Genomic DNA, 23,439 nt, shown 5'->3' with positions numbered 1-23,439 from the left:
GTATTCAGCTTTCTTTACTAAATTATGCTGTGGTCATTGTTTTTGCATAAGTGGGGAAGAAAATGCATACTGCAGAAGCAACAAAAGCTGATAAGCAGTTTTGAAAGATAGTTCTTGAGAAATTCAACCTATCTTTCATGTTGACACCCTTCTCTGGTCTTTCAAATATGCTGGTTGAAGTGGGCATATCTGTGTGAAATGATTTTTAAGCAAATGAAAAGTTGGAGGAAAGCTTAAGGTGACATTATCATCAGCTTTCTTTGTGTTCTGGAACATCCTTCCCTAAATCTTACCCAAAGTTTGCCATTTTTTACTTTTGGTGTACATCCTGAACAGCACAGCTGCAATAGACTTGCACAACACTCTGGTATATGTCAGAAAAGGGCTGATGAGAAAGACATGAGGAAGGGTAATGTTTTTCTACACATGACAAGCTCAGCTCCTTCAGGATTTAAGTAGTAGTTGTGTACAGCTGATTTCTTACAAGTTTATACTTGTTTTTCATGTTTAGTACATGATGAATTTAACCATTGGCTCAATCTCCCCACATTGAAGAATGTTTTTGTTTGTTTTTTCCTTATTTTTTTTCCTTTTTCCTGGGCTTTGCAGGTGAGGAAACTAAATCATAGCAAAATTCAGTCATTTGTCTACATTCCTTCTATGAGTCAGTGGCAGAAGTAGGAAATACAGCTCATGTATATTTTTAGTCCCAAGAATATTTTGTCCCAAGAATAGTCCCATATACTTTGGTCTCTGAACAATACTCTGTCCTTATATAGCGTTTAAAAATAATTATTGCACAGATCCAGAGTTGAACTAATTGCCAAGTATGATGGTAGACTGGCTTTTTCTCTGCAGGCTTATTGACAGGAACCTTCAATTTCCTTTGCTTCTGAAGTGTTAAGGAGAGATCATTTGTTAAGACTAGATGACTCTGTTCTACGTCTGTAACTTTCTAAATCAGCAGCATTTTTGTTTTTTAATTCCTGTGTTTACTGTCTGAGAAAGGGGAAGTTCTGGGAGAGGAAGAGGGATAAACAAGTATGGGTTATACTGGTTTATCACGAGTGAGCTGCTAGTTGCATGTATCCCTTTTAGCCATGTATCTGTGTCTCTTTGTAGATCTTCTGAAATTCATGTTTTTTTCTTTTTTTTTTTTTTTTTTTTTGAGGTGATTTATCCCGAACTTAGTGCGTTCCTGCCTGTTTGCCTGTCTTTAGTTTGTGGCACAAATATAATCTGTCAAGAGCAGTTTTGGACAGCCATGAATTTCCTTGTGGTGGCAAAATACAAATAAGAAATATTTTGGAAGCCTGGAGCACAAAACATAAATACTCATCTCTCAGGCAGTAGAGTGGAAGAGCTAGGTATGTTGGTCTCAACTTCCCTCTCTTGTGCCTGAATCACAGGACTATATTCCCTTAGTTCTAATTAGTAGCATGTATTTTGTAGGATCCCTGTATTTTACTGCAACTTGAGCATATGGATCAGAAATCTGTTTTAAATGCAACTAATTAGGTGAAATGAGCTCTGTACATATGCTTTGGATTTTGAAGCTTTAATATTTTGAGGGGGGGGGGTTGGATTTTTAAAAGTTAAAATCAACAGTTCACCTTTTGAAGGCTTTTCAAACTTTCTTTTATCTTGATTCATAAACAATTACAACTTGCGGTTTTGCCAGCTAACAGAGCTGTCTTTGTCCATGTATTCTGAGTAAGAATTGTAGAAGAATAATCTTTTATTTAGTAATAGACTAGTCTACTTCTGTGTCAGATCTATCTGGAAAATACTCCTAACTGCCAAACAGATCTGATCCTAGCTCTAAAGAAGAGTGCCTTTTTTTTTTTTTTTTTTTTTTTTGGTGCCAGCCATTGAGATATATTATGAACTTGGAAAGTTGTTGCACTGTTTATTATATAACAGAGTGGGAGCAGAAAGATTAGACACTTGTTAAATGCAGTGAAATAGGGTACCCAGCAGTAATCTTATTTTTGGAGTAACAACTGCAAAGTTGGACAGACTGACTTTTTTCTTGTGCATTTTTTTCCCCCTGGAAATATATATAATTGGAAAATACAAATAATCACTTTCATGGTAGGTAGTAAGCTAAAAGCATGAAAGTAGAAGTGATATACACATACGATATTTCTGCATTTTCAATTTTTTGTGTGTGAGATATAAGTACAGATGGCTAAAAATTAATTTGTCTTGGTTATAGTCTGTGAAATCCAGTACTACGAAGGATCCAGGGCTCAGGTGTAAGTTTTTCTGTGCATATTTATGTATCTGTTGATTCTGTCAACCATATTTATTTGAAGATCTCCAAGTTAGGAACTTTCAGAATATTTTACTCCATTCCTCCTCATACGCAGGCAGTAAAAAGCAGGACACAGGTGTTCATCCCACCTCATCAATCAGGCTAGTGGCAGAAAGGAAATGACACTCCCTAATTCCCTATCCAGTTCTGTTTGCTAGACCGTATTGCCTTCCAAAAGTAAAATTAGCTTTCATGCAGTGGTTAGAAAGTTGACACAGCCAAAACGTATCTGTGTTACTGCATGCCGGTCATGCTTCGCTTTCCTGTTTTATAGATCCAGGAGGGTAGGACTGCTTTAGACCTTCCACTCCTCTCTGTTGTTGATCAGGTTAGGGCCAGGTTGTTGTAATATTTCCATTACTGAGTCTTATTTTTGAATTTATGGCATTTATGGGTATTTGAAAATTCCTTCTGTTGTGAAATCCTGATTGTTGCAGCCATCTCTAGCCTGTCCTCTCTCCCTGAATCAAAGAGAAAATTGATTCAGAAGATATTAGTTCACTGGAAAAGTGAACAGACTTGTGATTCTTGTTTTCAGGCTTCACTGACTCTATTTCAGAAAGCTTGCTGTTGTTTTATTACTCCACAAGGCAGGGTAATTATGAAATTAAGAAAGTGCACCTTTCTTCTGACTACCCAAAAGATCTTTACTAAATCAGTAGACCTTTGCCAGTCTGTACCAACTGCAAATGTGATCTTTCATTTTTATATCTTATCTGGGGTGGTTTCAAAGTTTTCAGCTGGCTTTAAATAGACTGTCCAAAATATGCAACTTTTGTTCTTATCGTAGCTCTGTGATGCACAAGCATTTGTCTGGCAACAAGTAACCGAGTATGACTGAAGAACTGGTACTTCAGAAATAAAGTTCTACCAGGGGGTTGAACTGTATTCATCAGCTTGAGTTAGGAAAAGTAAGTTAGCAAAGGCTAAGCCTATTCAGGCTTAGGAAAAACATCAAATAACGGTTGTTAAAAATGTTGCAGATAATATGGGAGAGAGCTACATTATCTGTTACATTAAATTCAGTTGATATACTATTATTTAGTGTTAAAATATTCCTAAATCTTACCAAAGTAACCATTATATTGTGAAGAAGGACCACCCCAGTTCAATTTGCTATAAAGGGGCAGTGTTATTTGATTTTGTTCTGAAAGATAAGATTTTTCTCCTCAGTATGAAATCCATTCTCTCTACAGAAATCAAAGAGATGTTTGTACTCCGTACCAGGTATGACACTCCTGAGGAAGAAATCACACCTTTAAGCTGCTCCAGCTTTTCAGTATATTATAAAGTATATTATAATTGCAAACCTGAGGGCTGGCTGCTTAGGCGTTAAACCTATTGTTTCTCTATAAAATTGATTTTTTTTTTCCCCGAGGTATTGCTCCAATAAGATCCCTTAAGATGCTTCTCCCCTGCTAGAATCTAATGAGTCAAAAGGGTCATTCCAGAGCATGAATCATCAGAGCTATTCTGTGCCACATGACTGCCAATATGAGGTTGTGTTCTCATCATCCCTCTGCTACTGCAACAGTCCACTGTGTGAGAAGAAAATCCTGTGTTAGGGTCAGAGATGCCAACTGAGCTGATCAGGATTGGTTTCTTTAGTCTTGTGGTGTCAGAGACCCAAAATAGGTGGCTCACATTGACCATTTCTTTGGCTTCTGTTAGGATTGCTCACTGAGATGCCAGAACTGATGAGTTGAGTTGTTGTTTTCCATATATATATAGAACTTGCATACCTTGTCTTATGCATGGGAAATAAGCTGGAGATTTTTTGATACTGATCCGTCTTTACATGGGGGGGAGAAAAAGGAGTCACTTAAAGGATGGAGCTTCAGAAGCAGGCAAGTGGTTAGAGATGTATGTGCTTCCTGAGATGCCCTGGGAAAGCCCTCCACAGGGCACAAGGAGTACCTGTGCCTGAATGGATAAACATTGTCAGAAGAGAGAAATGCACAGGTAGGGAGAATCAGTGGCCCTTCCTGATGGTCTCATCTCTGCACCTTGTATAATTTTTGAAAATCACCGAGCTTTGCCTGTCTCAGTAAGTTACTGAGAGCTGGTGCTATGTAAACATAAACAAGCAAAAATGGTGCAGCAGCACATGCTTTACAATTCTGAAGAAAAACAGTTAAGTGAAAAGTTAAGACAGCAGTTTGTGATTATTTGATATTAGAAGAACTTGAGTTAATCATCAGGTACATCAAGAATCAAAATTAAGGAAGAAACTGCCATCATATATACAAATGATCAAGAATTTGCTATTTATACGTGCTATGGTGTATGTCCAAGCACAGATAAGGTTCTAGTTGTTGTCAAGTTTCAGCTTTGCAGTCAGATGAAAGAAAGATATCTTAGTTTGACATTAAAACATTTTTTCTTGTTGATACAAACACAAACCAAGATAATTTTCTCTTGACGTTCCTTTTTTTTTTTTTTTTTTTTTTTTTACCAACTTGAATCACGAAACAGAAGTTTGTTGATGTTCTGTGTGACTGGCGTTGTGCAAACAGAGTTTGCTGTTCAGATACAACCCCAGCATGTCTGTGCAGTGCATTTGCTGGCGAGTTGCTGCCAGTTGTGGGTTTGGTTATGTACTATGCAGGTATGTTTCGTAGGTGCACACACACCCTCCTCCAGGCAAGGAAGTGCCTTCTGGAGGCAGTGTGGGGAAGGTATCCCAGGTGGAACCTGTATGTGACTTCATCCTGTAGCTTGCTACAAGGCTGAAGCCTCACAAATCCAGCAAGTTTTGTAATAGCTAACTATGCAGATTCGTACCTGAAAAGCACCCCTGCAGCACAGTAAACTGGAAATGTAGACAACATAGACATATTGCATACCAGCCAAGGGAGAGCTCTGTGAAAACTTGTGCCAAATCATGTGCTCATCTGTCCTGAGTACAGAAAGGGTTTTTGCCTGATCTAGGGTCTAGGGCAAGCTGATGAAGCCACATTAAAATAGCTGTTGCTTTTTCTGTGCATCAGGCTTGACTTCTGAGGAGCAAAATAATAAGGAACATGTGTGGGTAATTAAAGTACAAAGGAAACAGGAAGGGGGATAGCAAGGAACAAATCCAGAAAATAAGGAACAGTTGGGCATCGTAATTACAGACATCTGATTTTACTGGAGGAATTAAAGGACTGAAAGAATTAGTCCTACAATCATTCTGAATCTTGTGAGGAGGGAGAGTGTATTCATCAAACTCTTTTTTTTTTTTTTTTTAATTGCTTATATTTTCAAAATAATTGGTTTTATCATTGCTTTTCTGGTAGCAAAACCTGTATTAAAATTTGCAACACAGCTTCCACAGGAATCTCTATTGTGAGTTGTACACAAATTTAGCTGAAATAATTACTACTTCAGTATTAAGATGAGTTCTTTTAGGAAGATTGCAGGATATCCATTATACTAGCTTAATGATTTTGAGCATGAAAACTCTGTTCTACATATTCTGGAAGATGTTTGGTATGTGTGTGTGTAACAATACATCAGTTGAATCTTAATCTTTTAAAATGGCTAGAGACTTATGAATAATTTTGAATTTATTTAAAATATTGTATATAAGCAATTTCACATTATGTGATTGATAAGCATTATTTTACTATTAAACTTTTTAAAGCACTGTGAGGTAGTACCTGAGATCATAAGAATAAAAATTCTTAATCTGAAACTGGTCTCCTGGGTGGTGGTGTCTGTTGTATATATCAGGTAGGAAAATGCCCCTTTGCTGCTGCCAGGAAGGTCTAAGAAATCTCTAGAAGGAAACTTTTATAAAGATTGCTTCACCTTTCCTTCTTCCATGTCCTCTTTCCACCATCTTCCAAGGTTTTTCCACAGAAAAGATTCATCTGCGTTTAAAGATACAATGTTCTTTTTACTATATTAAATGGGTTTTCTATGCAAACAAATATTTTTTGATGAACTAAGCAGGAAAAGCTTATGGAAGTGAACTGATAGCAAAAATAAAAATAAAAAGTTCGATTTTATTTCTAATGCTAGTGGTAATTGAAAGCAAGCTTTAACTAAAGAAAAGGCATGTAAAAGGAGAATAGGAAGTGGCTCCAGTAAGGAAAAGCTGGAAAGAATAAAAAGAGTAAAATTGCCATAGGAAAGGAGAGTAAACCCAGTCCTCTGATGTGCTTATATTCTTAGAAACCTGGACTGAAATAGGTTTGATCTCACATATAAAAATATATTTTAAAGGTTTTTCTTTTGTTCTTCGTATCCATAGAGGCCTGTGATAACTATGTACTCAGAAGTGCATGCAAACACAAGCTACTAATTTGTATTTGTATGATGTCTTTTCAGTTGAAAGTACAACGTTTTTCTTGTGTCAGGCAGTAATTATTACATAAATATGCAGAATATATGAGATTCTGGAAGACCTATTCAAGTTTAAGGATTTGATTATTTTTTTTCCTTATTATATTTACAGGAGAAATCTAACAAAGCTGTCCCTCATCTTCAGCCACATGCTAGCAGAAATCAAGGCTATTTTTCCAAATGGCCAATTCCAGGGTGATAATTTTCGTATCACCAAAGCAGATGCTGCAGATTTCTGGAGAAAATTCTTTGGAGACAAGTAAGTACTAACATTTTGCAGAATTCTTAATTGTTTCTAGTCATTAGCATTAAAATGAATGATATTTTCAAAAATTCAGATAATGTTTAAGTATGTGGGTGGACCTCTTTTAAATGTTTTTTCTTGTCCAAGTCTTTAAATTATCTGAAATTGTTGGATTTGTTGTTAGCAACTTTGTTGCAATGCTGTAATTCACTCAAAAGATTAATAAAAATGCACAGGCAGTTCTGTCAGTGGTATTTACAATCATAAATTGGACTAGATTGCATAAAGTTTATAGGTTTCATTCTAGGGTGAAGAGAGTAAGTACATTGTTTCATGAGGTACATGGCAAATCATGTTATTTCGTATTATATGTATTCTACAGTTGATAAATCTCAAGTCTGAATTAGGCGTTTGATATTGGTTGCACGTACAGTGTATGTTTTATCTCTTCTTTTACATTCTAAATACAATATTCACTAAAGCAAATGAAGTGATTTCTGCATCTCTACTACTTACAGTCACAGGTGATTAATGTTTTCTTCTGTCCAAATTCTGTTACAGAAAGAGGTAAAATAGTGGAGATATGGTGGAAGGTTTCATCAAAAATAGTTTTTGGATAAACTTAGTGTTCAAGAATTGGTCATAAAATGAATGTTAAACTTAACTTGTAGATATCTGGCTAAATCCTTATAGTAAATCTAATGTTGAAAATATAAAATAAAACAGTTATAAGTTTGTCTTGTTTTGTTTCTTTCTAGGGAACAATTTATTTTAAGGTATAGGTGAATAGAAGGTGTATAGCTTGATCACTTTCTTATACAGAGTGTTTATTAGTATAACTGTGACAAAAAAGGGGAGGGGCAAGAGATTTGTACATTTTACAGTATAATAGAGACATCACTATGGTTGTCAAGTCTGATATCTTGCATGATGTATGCCATAGCAAATCACAGAACAATTTCTCCAATTGTGGATCCGTAACCATCTGTTATGCTTTGAGCAAAAGCAGCTCTTTAAATTTAGCCTTTCATTCTTTATATAGAATACGAGCATAGTAGGTTGGCACTTCTGTGAAGTAATGTTTCAGTGTGAATTTACAACAGTTTCATTTCCTTTTTTCTTTCCTTTTTTTTTTTTTTTTTTTTTTTTTTGCTAGTTTAAACACACCTACTGCTAGTTTCCAGCTTTTAGGTTTAATAGCGTATTCTGATAGCTTCAGTTTTCTAACAAATTTCTTGCCCGTGTAGATAATATTCCAATGTGATCAAGTCACTGTATCAATCTTATTTTTGTTAAAGGGAAGGAATCCATGTTTTGTCTTGCCCATGTCAATTTTCAGATTATCCTCAAAATTGTTACGTATTTTGATCTTTAGAAGATCAAATCAAGTATCTATCAATAAGTGGAAAAAAGTAGTTCAAAAAAATGACTTGATCGTGATTATCTATTCTCAGTGTCTTGGTTTTCTCTTCCTCTCTTTCTTCCCATTTCTTTGCAGCTCTCAGAATCTACATTTCCTCATGGTCCTCGTTTCCTGTAGGGCTCTGTCCTTGAATGACCTTTCCCTGCTGTCTTGATCACAAGTTCAATTTCTATCTTCTGGATTTACACATCTTATCTTAACAGCAAGCTGCTGTTTCTAGCTATCAGCTGTCTGATCTTAACCAGCTTCATCGTCTTCCCTATTCACTGTTACGTTCCTCTTTGTATTTCTCTGCTATCTTGTACTTTCTATGTGAGATTCAAGCGCTTCTCTTCAAGTTTGTGGTCCTGCTAGTTTCCTTTGGAAACTGGTACAATAGACAGGTACCTGAGGTGTCAGACAGTAGGATACTGTGACATATAAATAAATTATCAGAACAAGGTTGGTAAGAAGGATTTTTCGACTTCATCGGTCTATCTAACAATGAGCTCTACCTTTGCCTGTCTGTTCATGCTTGACTCTTTTCTGACTCAGTTCCTGGAGTGTTTCTTTCTAATCCTTTTCAGAGCCCCAAGAGCTCTTGCTGTGCCTATTTTTACACTTCAGTTTTTCTCGCTTATCTAAATTTCTTCATAAAAGGCAACTTTAAATGTGAATTCTCAGTACTAATCCTCTTACTGTTCCCATCTCCCTTACCCTACACCTTTTGTGTGTACTTTTATAGTGTGTGTCTGTATGTGTGTTAAAGCATCCATGCACCAAAAATGCCCAGGAATCAAGGTAATTTTAGGATGTACAGTTAATTATATACATAACCTGGTCACCTAGTATAGCCTAGAAGTTTTTTGAGTTCTGCTGTGTCAAGTGCTGCTCTTTCAGACTAGGTAAATAACAACGGTTTCTAATAAATTGAAGTTGTTTTATTTACCTGTCTTCTAAGCAGTGAGGAGTTGATATATGCTTGGCAGCCTTGGCATTATCTCAGGTTTAGTTAATTGTGCTTAAGTAACTGTAAAGCATGTAACAGCATGTATGACAAATAAACAGATGAGAAAAGGTGTGGGTTTTTTTTGGCATTACGTTTAATCTCTTCATTACACAAAATGCCTGAAGCTTTTTAAACATTAATTGTCTTCTAATCCGTTTAGAAATATATGGCAGGTATGCCTTTTAGCAACATCTTTTACAATGGGCCTGTTATGACAAATTAGTTTGCAAATAGGCTAGTATCACTTCCCTAAAAGTAAAGCCTACATCAAGATTTAGGGTGTTGCAAACAAATGATAAAATCTGTTTTTAACCTGACCACCTAAGGGTAGGCCCCTAGGGTCTTGTTAAACCTCCAGGTCTGGTGAGTTATATACTGCAACTGCCGACGTGCTGGGAGGAACTCTATTACATGTTCCCTGGATGCATCTCTATTTTACAGGGCAAGCCTGGGCTCCTCACCTGTTTGCAAAACAGCAGCCATTATTTTGAGGTCAGTAAGGAATTCTGCTCAAGAATAGAGCACGAATAAGAAGTTTCACCGGATCTTGACTTCTGATGGATAAACTGTAGTAAAAGAAAAAGCAACGTGCTTTAATTTGCTGAGGAATAAAATCCAAAAGATGCAGTCTCAGAGAGCCCAATTTGTAGTTAAAGAGTTTTTTCTGTATCTGATTTCTTTCACCACTCTCCCCCAATGAATGAGGAACTTAAGTTTTTTTTAGCTTTGTTACATTTGTCTGTCTGGACGCTTGCTGCAAAATTTTGCTGCTGTAACTCAAGTTTATTCAGCTTGCTTTTAATAAGTATCATAGAATACAGTCATTGTTTTAGTGTTTAAAACAAGTCAGGTGTATGTTCACATGACTTTCAACTCATTAGCAGAATAAATAGCTAGGCATATTGAAAGTCTCTGGTGATCACAAATGTAGCTGCTCTTTGACTTTTCTGTAGAAAAAAACAAGTAGATCTCAGCAAAGGAATTGAATGGCTCCATCAGAACAGTATGCTGACATAACTTCACAAATTCTTGGCTTTCAAATCCCTCTTCAACTTTTGCATTTCTGATTCACTATTACAAAACTTATAGATAATGTCAGTAGCTAGAGAATGTTATGGTACTCATGAGAGATGCAGATAACTTGATAGTGGAAATCATCAGCCCTTACATAGGCCAAGTGCAAAAGAAATAAAATGTTAAATAGAGTGAGGTTTTCCAGTATTGCATAGCTAGCCAGCAGGAGCAGGGAGGTGATCATCCCCCTGTACTCTGCTCTGGTGAGGTCACACCTCGAGTGCTGTGTTCAGCTTTGGGCCCCTCACTACAAGAAGGACATCAAGGCCCTGGAGTGTGTCCAGAGCAGGGCTACGAAGATGGTGAAGGGCCTGGAGCAAAAGTTCTGTGAGGAGTGGCTGAGGGCACTGGGGTTGTTTGGTCTGGAGAAGAGGAGGCTCAGAGGAGATCTTATTGCTCTCTGCAACTACCTGAAAGGAAAGCGTGGGGAGCTGGGAGTCTGCCTCTTCTCAGAGGTAACTAGTGATAGGACTAGAGGGAATGGCCTCAAGTTGTGCCAGGGGAGGTTCAGGTTAGAAATGAGGAGACATTTCTGCTCAGAAAGAGCACTCAGGCATTGGAATGGGTTGCCCAGGGGAGGTGGTGGCATCACCATCCCTGAGGGTGTTTAAGGAAAGGTTGGACCTGGTGCTTAGGGACATGGTTTGTTAGTGGTAGGTGGATGGTTGTACCAGGTGATCTTGGAAGTCTTTTCCAACCTTAATGATTCTATGTTCAGAGGAGAAAGGGAAACCTCAAAAGTGATAAGACATTTAGAAAGGGTCTGAAAGTACTAATAAGGGTTAGATGTTTTTTTTTTTTGAGGGGGGGGGGGGGGGGTCTGACTGGTAAACCAAGATGGGAGATTATGAGATTTTGGTAATGTGGATGGAGGGAGAAAATGGTTTTCAGCAGCATGATGAGGGAAGAAATGGAAGAATTGGTTTCTCTGTAAGGGCAAAGTATGTATCCAAAGTAGGGGGTGAGATCAACTGTGTCCAAATAGAAGGCCCAGGAGAGTCCTGGTGTATGGATTTTGTCAAGGAAGCTGACAGAAAAGCTGTCAGGGATACAAAGGAATAGAGAGAATTTTGGATTAGCTTTGTGAAAACAAAAGCCAGAAATGAGCAAGAACTTTCCAAAGGCTGAAGGACCAGAGTGGCCAAGAGCCTACGTAGCTCATTGGCTATGAGGAAGAAGACAGGCTCTTAAAGAGAATACAAGGACTGTCTGAAAAAGAACTAAGGGATAAATTTTACACCAAAGCCAAGGTCAAGATTTGAGGTTAAGTTCCATACCAAGAAGGGGCTTGGTAGTGTCAAAAGCAGGAAAGTGGTCAGACTAAGAAGGTGCGAGCTAATTTTGTACTGGTTACTGGAATGCAGTTACTGGAGCAAGTGGTTTTAGTGGAATGAATCTCTATCTGGGGTTTACCATTATAGTTGTGCTGAGGCAAACGATAGTTAAATATGTAGCTGAACAGCAATGGCAAATGGTGCTGTGAAATTGGAAGGTATGTAATCAGCAGTTACATTCGTTTACAGATATTTTAGTAATCCCCAGTGGGTTGTAAATATGCATATAAAACATAATCCGATTGCTTCTTCATTATCTGCATTTTATCACTGTATAGTCCTTGATGTTAATTTTCCCCAGTTCCTCACTCATTTTAATAGCACCTTACAGCTTTTACTTATTTTCTGTTCTGAGTAAAAACGTGCAAAATACCACTGGGAGCAATCCTGAACTGAGAAGGAGAGTGGGTGAGATGACCTAACAGATCTTTCCAGCCCCTGAATTTGTAAGCTATGGTGAAGTCATGCAGGGCTTTGTTAACTATTGAAATTTGTGATTTGTGGCTGTCTTCATGTTGCAGAATGAATCAGCATCAAAATGTCAATGTTCTTAGATTTTAATTTTTCCAAAATTCTACCACTTATTTTATCTTCTAATGTTTTATACTTCATTATGAAACCTTAAAAAAACTGGAAACATTTTTGTTATTGTGGTCAGATACACTGACAACAATCACTACTCCCTCCCCCCCTTAGTTTCCAAGGGAATGGAAATTATTTCACTGCTAGGGTCAAACACATTAATATTTTAAAGCTCCAATATTATATATATTTTTTGTTTCTTCTTCTTTCCAGTTTAGGCCTCAAACATTTTTTTTTGTTTTCATTGGAATTTAGGGGAAAATGTGGCTATTGATCTCTCAGTAGCAGTTAAACAGGGTATTTCGGATTGATACTCTAGAATTTTGAGTGGTTGTGGTTCTGCTGTGGTCAGTGCTGTTTGGCTCAGGGTAGAGCTGACATAGCCTCTGTGGCTTGGGTTCAGAGAAGCAGTAAAACAGGCGTGGATCACAATGCAAGACTTGAAAACATTCGGCTGTCAGAAAATGAGACCTCAGATAAGCTTGGTTTTAACACCCTGTTGATCCCCTTAATTTATTACTTGGTTTCCTGTTTATGCTGCTGATAGTGCCCAAGAGCCACCCAGTTGCCTGAACACCGTAAAAATATGGACTGAAGGAGGTGGTCTTGGCCTAGAGAGCTTCTAATCTGAATATGATCTCAAGTGTAAGGAGAAAGCAAAAGATACAGAGAAAAGAAAGAGGAAGAGGCATTGATCTCAGTGCCATAGCCTTTATCACCATAAAGATAGGTGTTTTGGCAACAGAAAAAAAAAAAAAAACCATAAAGAGAAGGAAATAAGCAGGGAATGGAGCTTTTAAAGGACAGTTCTTTCCTCGGCTAATCAGCAACATGGGAAATACAAGTATGCTTGTTGTTGGTACCCTTGTTTAAAAAAAATGAGCCAGAGGCAGAACGTATCGTAACCAAAGGGCTAGAGAGACACATCTCCCTAAATCTTTTTCGTACATATATATCAGCAGGTTTGAACAAGATAGATAATATTACAGAGAAGAGCTAGTCAGTGGAAAGATGCAAGATATGATTAACTAAGCAGAAAAGGACAGCAGTTTTCACAGCTATTCCGGATGGCTGAGAATAAGGTAAAATTGCATGTACAAAGGATAGAAAAGGAAAGTTACAATCGTTGATGCACAAGATTATGAGACAGGAGAACAGATTCTTCGTGGATAGGCAGGAAAGGCAATATTTTAAACTGAATAAGCTTGCAAGAGCTTTGGATTGTGGTTGGAGATCAGAATTGGAAATACATAGATATGTTTATCTCTTTAGGGACTCGTTAGGAAATGCAGACTTCCTGTGTCCCTTAAGGAAGTACTAACCTGCTGTCTCACAAGCAATGTCCAGTTACGTGGCTTTGGAAGCGGATATTTTAAGTGGTGTATATTCCCTATTTCCTAAGGCTCATTTTCTCCCTTTTACCTTCTCTCTCACGCTAGAACTGTCTATATTTGTTCCGCATGATGTCACTATCTAACGAATGTACTGGCATGATATGGTGGAATTCCTTTTTTCCCTTAGGACTGAACTTCTCAAGTGTGTCAGTTGTTTGCTCTGCAGCTCAGAAGCAATGAAAATATGTGGCCTCTCACTTAAAACTGAAGCAACATAAGAAAATGCTCTGTTCAGTGATGGTAAACTAAACTCCACATTGCTCACTGCAGATGTGCTAGGAATGTTGTTTCTATCTAGGTCAGTATTTACTTGAATATTTTTGAGTTTGCTGTGAATACAGTAATGCCCTTTTCACATTATGTTTTCTGGCAACGTTTGAGAGAGTCTCTTGGAGACAGAAATGTTCACTGTAAGTTACACAGGTACATGTTTACCTTCCTAGACATACCTGTGGTCTGTTGTAGTTCAGATGGATGCAGTGTCACTTGTCATTCCAGAATAGCTGCATTTCTGTAGTTCTACTGAAAAACTGTACTCTGAAAACTCTCAGAAAATATTTACTTCCTCTTCAGGTTTATTTTAATGTCTTTTGCTTTTTAATAATGCAGTTACTTTCAAGGAGTTTTAAAAAAATTCCCATCTACACATGGTCAGGACAGGAGGGAAAGGAGGACCTAAATTCCTCTGCTAAATTGCTTGAAAATTACGTCCTGGACTCTAATCCTTCTCCTTTAGGCATGTGGAAGTTGTGTGGTTGATGTTTAAGATACTGTATTTTGAGAATTTTGACTGACACTGCTCTTTTGACTTGTGTCAATAACAATAAATAGATGCCATCCTATATGAAAGCATTTTTTATAAGGTTTGTACTTTGTTCAGAGCATTTGTGAATTAATTGTTATTCTTTAAATATGTTTACTAATTTTACTATTGGAGAAAAAAAGTGGAGAATTTTTATTTAGTATTTCAGTGTTTTGAGAGGCTTGTAGAGGAAATGGCTTTTGTCTTTTTTTTTTTTTTTTTTTTTTTTTTTTTTTTTGACAAGATGCTTAAATAAGAAGGCAACCCCAAGGTGAACGCCAGGATACAGATAGCTTGGTTGATTTAAGAAAGATTAGATGTGTGCAGGAAGTCTTTTCAGAAAAAAAAGAAAAAAAAAAAGGATTATTTCTTTTATTTTGTATATTCTTTCTTTAAATTGATGCATTAACCTTAGACATCAAAAACTGAGTCAAGTGCAATCACTCAGCTGCAGTTGTGTGCATTCTACTACAAGTGGTGGCTTATGTAATTACAACTAAATACATGAAATACTGAGTGCACTTACTCAACCTAATTCTATAGAGAACTAATGTTACAGGGCTGTCGTATCAGATCTTTCTGAAGAGCTGTAGCAGAGCTGACTACCTCTTCTCTTCCTAGATGAGTGTCCACAGGTCAGCCTAATAGCATCGGGCATTTTGCAGAATACCTGCCAGCCTCTAGTGCAGGGTATCGTTACAGCATGGTACAAAAAATATTACAAGGACAAAAATAATTGAAAATATTTGCAGCAGATACTTTCTGTGATTCAGGAGTTGAATGCTGCAGGCAGTATCTCATCATGTTTTTTTGTGTTTTTTTTTTTTTTTTTTCTTTTTGTAAGGGCATTTTTTTGGTAAAAAATCTCTATATTTAAACAACTTTCTAAGTGTTCTCCTAACTCGGATGGTTCCAGTCTCAAACTTTGATTTGATTGGTCCCATTTTCTTCCCTCTCCTGCTGCTCCTGCTACCCTCCACTCCCTCCCTAAACAATTAAAATAACTCTAGATTTAAATAATGAAAAGGTGCCTTTCAAAGGCTGTACATTCCCTAAAACACAAGAAAATAGCAGCAGTGAAATGTTCATTCAAACAAAAACACAACATGTACAAAAGACTCTTTCACTCCTTCATCGCTGTGGGAAGCATTCTGAGTGAACCCTCTCCTAGTTCTCTGTCAGAGGGTGTTTTGCAGTGTGCCTAAAAGGTCACCTGGTTTCAGTTCTTGAGAAGTGTATGAGGATGTTGCAGAATCCTGAACCTTGTGAAGGTTCAGTAACACCCTTATAGGAGCATGCGAGTGCTGTCTGCGAGATCAGAAAAGAGCACAGCAGTTTGTATATATAAACTGAAGAGAGACACGGGGAGAAATGATCCCTGGCTGGTGCTTTCTCAAAGTATTTAGGGATGAGGGCTGTATAAAAGTAGCTGCTGAGAAATAGGGATTAACGTGTTTTGACAACCAGTTCTCACCATTTATTTAACAAAGCAGGAGATAAGACCTGTTCCATAAAGTTCAGCAGAAAACAGTTCTACAGATCATATTCAATTTTACGAATGGGACACCTCATTTTTTGACACTTTTTCTTGGAGAAATCCCACAAAATAACTTTAAATGTTATTTCATTAGCTAATAACTCATTTCCAACGTTTGCTATCTTAGCCAAAGCAGAACTCTAAAAAACTATGCTTCTGAAGACTTCTGTGTATTTTCTTCATTGCTGGTAGGGTCTGGGGCTACAGGCTAATGAAGAGATAGTGAAAGATTCTACTTATTGATCAAATCTAATTAACATGTTTTCATGAATTTGTCTCAGACGAGGCATGCAAAAGCAGTTCTTAAGGTTAAATTCTAATGGCTAAAGTCTTTCCTGTTAGATTATCGGATATTTTTTATTTAGGGATTAATTAACTCTGACCCCATTTCAGTGTGATCTTAGTATTTATTGTTCAGGTGGTTTACAGAGAGATTCAGAAGATACTTCAGAGCCACAGTTACAGGAACTAAATAAACAATAGGCACTTGAACGAAGGCAACTTTTAACACCACAGAAGCACTTAAGTTTTCCAATTTTTTTCTCTGAACTTAGTGCAACATTTCATTCTCTCTTTACCATAATCAAAATTTGATGTGCATTCTTTCTTAAATGGCATCTGATGTGGTGTCTCTCTTCAGCTCTTTGTGGTTTCCTGTTTTTCGTACACAGATGAAAGTATCTGCTGAGATCTATTAAACTTTGCAGTTTATGACTTTCTTAATGTAAGCCTCCAAATAACATTTACAAATACAATGAATGCTTGGTGTGGTAGAAATACAGGAGCATGTCTTTGGTGTTGTACTTCAAATTGCTATTTGTTTTAATATGGTTTGATTCTAAAATATGTATTATACAGGACCAACTTAATAACAGTTGGTCTTTTTCTGCGCAATATTGTAGTACCAAGTAATATGCATTCCCACATAAGGAAATAGAAAAGCTGCAATAAAGTATTTTGACCCATATAAAAATAAGGCAATGTAAACTAATAAAAACTGCAAGATAATGTTGATGAGTATGTGAGGCCTGTGTCTCTTGTCTTCTTTTGACATTTAGCAGTCATTAAAAATATTCCTAGGAATGTGTGAGAACTTAAGTCCTGAAAATAGTTATATATTGATTAATGGTTATATATTGGTTAGTTGACATATGTTTGAATACCGTATCATTTGTCCTCAGTGTGAGGCAGAACCTTTACAAGAGAAGGTGTTGTGGTTTTTCAAAATTTGGGTTTGATCCCAATGACATGAGAAAAAGAATTGCTACTAGTGAAAAGTTTCTCATAGATTCGAGAGTGATAAAATAGAGAACTTTCAAATGATCAGCCTCATGTCAGATTCCAAATAAAAGCACCTGGTTGGCAAAATAACTAAACTGCATTATCTATGCAAATGGAAACTGAGTTTGACAGATTGTGGCTTTGTATTAAGGAAGATAATTTTATTCTCTATCCTGATTCCCCACACTTTCCCACATTCACTACTCTGAATATACTCCCCATTGTGCAGGTGAAGATCTGAGAAGATATCTTTAATATTTATATAACTATTACAGGCTGTAACAAACTTTGGCCCAGTGGTGGTGGTATCTGGATGTTTGTTATAAGAAGGTTACTTGGCCAGTGCGCCTAAGTTTTAAAAAATGTTATTGCAGTAGATACTAAATTGATGCTTATCATTCTGAGAAGAGAGGCTGTGAAGAAGGGAGTTCTTTACCAAGCACAGAGGTGGTCCTTTACATTAACTTTGAGACAGTGCAAGGTTGGTTACTGTACCTGCTTGGTAGAATATTTCATTTTCCACAGAGTTCTTTCTATTGTCCTAAGGAAGCTTGAATATTTATCATTGCAAAATAAAGTGTCTCTTTGTTCCACTGTGTTTAAGGGAAGATAAACCATTCTTTCATTTCCTTAGGCTCCTTTCAGATAACTTGATTCTGTCTGTTGAGAAACCGAATGAATGCACCACTACTTCAAAAGTCAATCTCTGTTGTCTAAATAAGGTATTAAATATGGGATTTTATTAAATTTATTACTTCCCCCCTCACAGAACTATAGTGCCATGGAAAGTTTTCAGGCAGTGCCTTCATGAAGTTCATCAGATAAGCTCTGGTTTGGAAGCAATGGCTCTTAAATCTACTATTGACTTGACCTGCAATGACTACATTTCAATTTTTGAGTTTGATATCTTCACTAGATTATTTCAGGTAAGATTTGACAATTTTAAATATTTGTATGACTTCAGGAACCTTAGTGACCTGAGTCACTAGTACCTAGGGGTCAGGAATTTGAATGTTTTTGGACGTGGATGCTGATGTCCCAAAACTGACACCTGGAAAAGATATCCAGCAGCACCTTCTTCATTCCTGCACATACATATGATCACAATATATTTGTGTTTGCTGTTTACATATGTTGCACTATTCTTAAGTGCATTTCTACAAATGTAGACCTTCAGGTACTTATCTAAATAATATGTGTTTATTTCTTTGTACTTCTGTAGCTACATATACTCAGGTGAATTGTTTCTACAAACATATCAAGAAAGTTGCATGAGTTTTTGTTTTTTTTTTTTTGGTGAAGTGTAGGCCTAATTCTTTTTCTTTTTTTAAAATGGACAAATTTTTGCCATTAATAATGTTCTACTGTTTATGTATAATCAGGAACTATCTGTGGGAATAGCATTGATTGTATTATTGTCAGTAGATAACAACATACATCAAGCTTATTTCAGAGAAATATTACATGCCTCTGTTAACCTTGTGCCGTTTCTACAGAACATACTTTAAGGGGGACATTCTTTGAGTATTTGAGTCAATATAGAAGGCTTTGCTGGTTTGCATCTGTATTAAATGCATTGATTCTGAATTTGTCACTTTGGATTTTTACTTTGTTTATAGTAATCTGTGAAGTATCCAAATATTTAATTGTTTGTTTATGTGTTTTTAACCCCCCTACAATGCTAAACTGGCATATTGTTCTTTACCTTGTTGGAGGTATGTTCAAATTACCAATATTACATCAAAGCCATGGCCGTATGTTTGTTCGATTTTCCATGCTGTTTTGTGATGATCTGTTTAGCTTCATTGGGTTTGTTCTTCTGGGAAAGGGGGCTATTACAAAGTTGATATTAAGATCTGGTAGAAGGTGATTAACGGTTTCAGTTTAGAGTTTTGGTTTTGATCATCTCTTCTCTGCTCTGAGTCAGAACTGTATCAGAGTTGAAAATGTTAAGGTGTAAATAATCTTTCTAATTTAACCACATGTTTTGGTCACTTTTAAAAACAAAGTCACGCAGGTTATAGTGCTTTGAATAAAACTTGGGAGGTTCCCTGGTGTTGCTGTTCAGCAAAATCCCCCTAAGCTTTGCTTTTTGTGTGCAGATATGATCAAACATTCCTGCCTGAACATTGCTGTCTTGGGTCCATTTCTATTCTGTCAAAGTTTCTCCCTTTTATTCATTATTTGGCAATCTGTTCAGATTTTCAGATTAGTCAAGACCAGATCTTGGTCTCAAGACTTCACTGCAAAATATCAGAGGCCTATTGGCTTCAACATTATATTACTATGAAATGCATTTATTCAAGGTTCTTTTCTATAGGGTTTGATTCCTTCTCTCATTCTGCTCACAGATAAAGCAAACAACCACTTTTTTTTTTTTTTTTTTTTTTTTTTTAAATCAAGTAAAAGATTAAACAAGTGAGTGATCTGAGAAGTAACGTTTTTTTCTGGCCCTTTATGGAGTCCTGTAGATTGCTTTAAACTTCAGGACAGAAGTCTCAAATGAGATTTTTTTCTTTGATTTGCAAACCAATGAATTGGCATTGCTTAGCTTCTTTGCTCTTTTCATTTGTTACCATGCCTGGCCCTAGGAAAAGGGGATCAGCAGTACTGATATAAGTAAGTAAAGAAAACTGGTTAGGATTAACTTTAAATTTAACAAAGAAGCAGAAAATTTTTGCCAAACTGATTACCATCTTGTGCAATAGTTGTGTAAGTATTCAAGTGAACTTGCACTGAACTTGGTCTGAGAATCTCTCCCAGAGGTTACATTTTACTTCTTGAGTTTTTAAACTGCTTCCGTAACTGTGTGTGCATACACCCACGGAGAGAAAATCCCAATTGTTGAAGTAATCAAAATACTGTTTTGCCAACTGTGGGTTGTTACAGAAAAGCTACATTTACAATGATGCTTATTCACAGAAGAAAGCAAGTCTACTTTCTGTGGAGATCCTGTAAAAGTGAAGCTGCTCCCCCTGCCTCTCCCTTGTATGCATGCACAACTCTCAGTGCTGTTTCTCTGACCAGAGAGAAGTTAGCATGGCAGTATATTTGGATGCTTTGAAGAAAAGGATTTTCATTCCATCACTGTTAACATGTTCAATGAAGTTGACCTTTTATGCAAAAATACTTCTCTAGGAGAACAAGTGTACCAACCTTTTCCATTTTAGATTTTCCAATTTTTCAATACATTCAAGTTCTTGCCCTTTGATTTTCAGTCCTACTGTCATGTCATCTTCATATAGCAGTAATGGGATGCTCTGTAGAAAGTCCAAGCATTAGAAGAAGATAATAACTGCTTAAAAGCTTGATGGTTGTAATCAACCAAGGAATTTGTATGTATTTTTTTAATACTTATTATATAGGAATAATTATATAGAAATAATATATTGTTACCGTACACTGTGAACCATATAGCGTACACCATATTGCACACATTACCACAGTCCAAAAAATCTTCAGAGTACTGAATGTTTGATCATCATTTTTGACTTAATCCCACAAAATAGGAAGATTGTTGTGTTTTTGTGAGGAAGTATCGGCGTTGGTATGGCAAAAGTCAGCTCCCTTTTTTCTTTAGTTAGGGTAACAAACATTTTTCATGTGATTTAGCCTCCTCACATCCATCTTCAGTGAAAATGTAGAGAGTACCTGGTAAGATGTGGTGTTGCATCTATGATAGCTTTTTTTTTCCTTTGTTTTGTACAAATTTTCATATTTGCGGTTTCTTATGGCCTTTGTGCTAAAACCTTACTGTTCCATTCCATGTATCTGATTTGAAGAGGCATGCATTCTGAAATAAGTCTTCATACGTGCTTAAATAACGGTTAGGATTTGCCTAGGGAGTGTATCATAATTACAATATGATTTTACTGTTACAATATTTTGCTCAAGTGCATCACTTAAAAAAGCATTTCATCTCTACATTGCTAGCCTTTAGATGTCCCTTTGAAAGGAATTTTCAGGGCACACAAGAACACAAGTTTCTTCTCTTCTGTAGCTTAACTTCTCTTGCCCTGATATTTTGAGAAATACATTAAAACCAGAAATACTCTAAACCATTGAGAGGCAGTTTCTTGTATTTCCTATGATGCCTATGAACTCTTAATATGTTTGTATTAACCCACTCCTTAAAAATCATTCTTCTTTCACAGTAAAGAAATGTTTCGTGTTCTTTTAAGTAATAGCGTATCAGGCATGTATCACCAAGTTTTCTGAAGCATTTGTTACTCAGGTCAATAGAGTTGCTGTTGATGTTTGTTTTGTTTTCTCATTCTAATATCTTTATGGTAACTGAAGAAAACAATCAGTAGAGAATAAGAAAAAGAATAACATCTCCAATAAGTGTTTTTACTAGGCTTCATGTCTTAGTGGTACTTATCATTACCTATGGGAGTGCCTCAGAACCACTGAGAATAGGCTTAGTTGGGTTTTGATTAAACCATTCCAAAGCCATACTCTGCATTTTCTCACTAAACATTGTCCTTAATAGTTTGTGTGGCTACAAACAGGAGATCATGTAAATTCGAGGTCTTCAAAATCTTTATCTAATATTTATCCTTGATGTTCACCAGTGGCATTCCCCAGGGTTCAGCACTGGGGCCAGTTCTGTTTAACATTTTTAGCAGCAGTCTTGATGAGGGGAGTGAGTGCACCCTCAAAAGGTCACAGATGACACCAAGTTAGGCAGGGCTGTCGATCTGCTTGAGGGTAGGAAGGACTTGTGCAGGGGTAGACTGGATTGGTGGGCCAAGTCCAATCCCATGACATTCAACACAGGGCCAAGGGCCGGGTGCTGCAATTGGGTCACAACAACCCTATGCAGCAATACAAGCCTACAGAAGAGTGACTGGAAAGTTGCCTGGCAGAAAAGGATCTGGGGGTGCTGGTTGGCAGCTGGCAGTGTGCCCAGGTGGCCAAGAAGACCAGAGCCATCCTGGCCTGTATCAGAAATATGTGGTCAGAAGGACTAGTGATTGTCCCTCTGTTGATGGTTGGGTTTCATCTTGAAGATCTTTTTCACTCTAGCTGATGCTATGATTCTTGAAAATTTTTATTTTTTTTTTTTGAAGGAATCCTTGCAACAAAGCTGAATATGTGGAACAATCTTCTGTACTGTTAGACCTTAACCAAAAGTGTATATTTTTTAGCAGAACCTAATACATTTTGGGTCTTTTTAATGAATAGGCTTGAGTTTTATTAGAAATATGTAGCTAACTGGCTGTGTCTAATTGTTTTTCTTCTCTTTTTAGCCGTGGGGTTCAATCTTAAGGAATTGGAACTTTTTAGCTGTGACGCATCCTGGATATATGGCATTCCTGACATATGATGAAGTGAAAGCGAGGTTGCAGAAATACAGCACTAAGCCTGGGAGGTGAGAGGAATGGCTGATTACTGCTTTCCAAGGAATCTTGTTGTCTCTAGAGCTACATAGTTATTCTAGATCAATATTTCTATAATGTGTGATTCTTACATTGTGATATTGAAGGAATACTTTAACTTTTTGATTAGGTGGTGAATCAGAGTAGTAGTAGGTTGTTTTATTTTTGTATTTGGGATGGTATTTATATCTTTTTTTTTTTTTTTTTTAATAGTTTAATACTAATGGACAGAATGGCCAGTTTCAGAAAATGGTTGATTTATAGATTTTAAGACTTGAGAGTTTAGTAACCATGATGTATTTTTTACATCGTAATGCCTCTACAACTCTATGAAATAAAGCAATATTTATTAGCACATGTAAATATAAACAAGTACAAGAAAACAGGAAAAAAGTTTTCATTGCTTTTCATTTCTTCTGAATTATGTGTGACAAGCAAAGCATTTTTGGAAATCAGGTTTGAAAATACAACTTTTTAAGACGTGTTGAACTGTTACTCACTAGTAAGGCAAAATTGATTGTAGTCTAGGTTTACCTTTCAGTTCTCAAGCTTTGGTTCCTAATGTCTAGGTCTCTAAATTGGTTTCAGGACCACATGTATATATAATTAGAGTTTGTCATTTTGAAACTTGTTAGAGAAGTGTAGCAATACCTTGAAACAACTATATATACATTTTGTACTTGGTTTCTTCTGACTATTTTTTTTTTAGCAAATAAATGATGTGTTAAGTCACCTGTCTATTCCAAGTGCATG

General features: G+C 36.7%; 1 protein-coding gene across 6 annotated transcripts in view; it reads left to right on the top strand.

Annotated features, from left to right (window-relative positions):
• CBLB (Cbl proto-oncogene B) overlaps positions 1 to 23,439 on the top strand; it is a 139,608-nt gene that overhangs the window by 63,573 nt on the left and 52,596 nt on the right. For 5 of the 6 annotated variants that reach the window (XM_027449519.3, XM_027449518.3, XM_038183052.2 and 2 more), the window contains 3 exons: positions 6,759 to 6,905; positions 18,075 to 18,231; positions 22,558 to 22,679. In XM_027449519.3, coding sequence (XP_027305320.1) covers positions 6,759 to 6,905; positions 18,075 to 18,231; positions 22,558 to 22,679 — 426 coding nt within the window. Of the gene's footprint in view, positions 1 to 5,625; positions 5,645 to 6,758; positions 6,906 to 18,074; positions 18,232 to 22,557; positions 22,680 to 23,439 lie in introns of those variants that run through there. The other variant, XM_072024037.1, reaches the window with a different exon arrangement.

Source organism: Anas platyrhynchos, chromosome 1, assembly GCF_047663525.1.
Source record: "Anas platyrhynchos isolate ZD024472 breed Pekin duck chromosome 1, IASCAAS_PekinDuck_T2T, whole genome shotgun sequence".
Lineage (NCBI taxonomy): Eukaryota > Metazoa > Chordata > Aves > Anseriformes > Anatidae > Anas > Anas platyrhynchos.
Note: the sequence above shows the minus strand (reverse complement) of the source record. Positions and strands in the feature narration are given on the sequence as shown.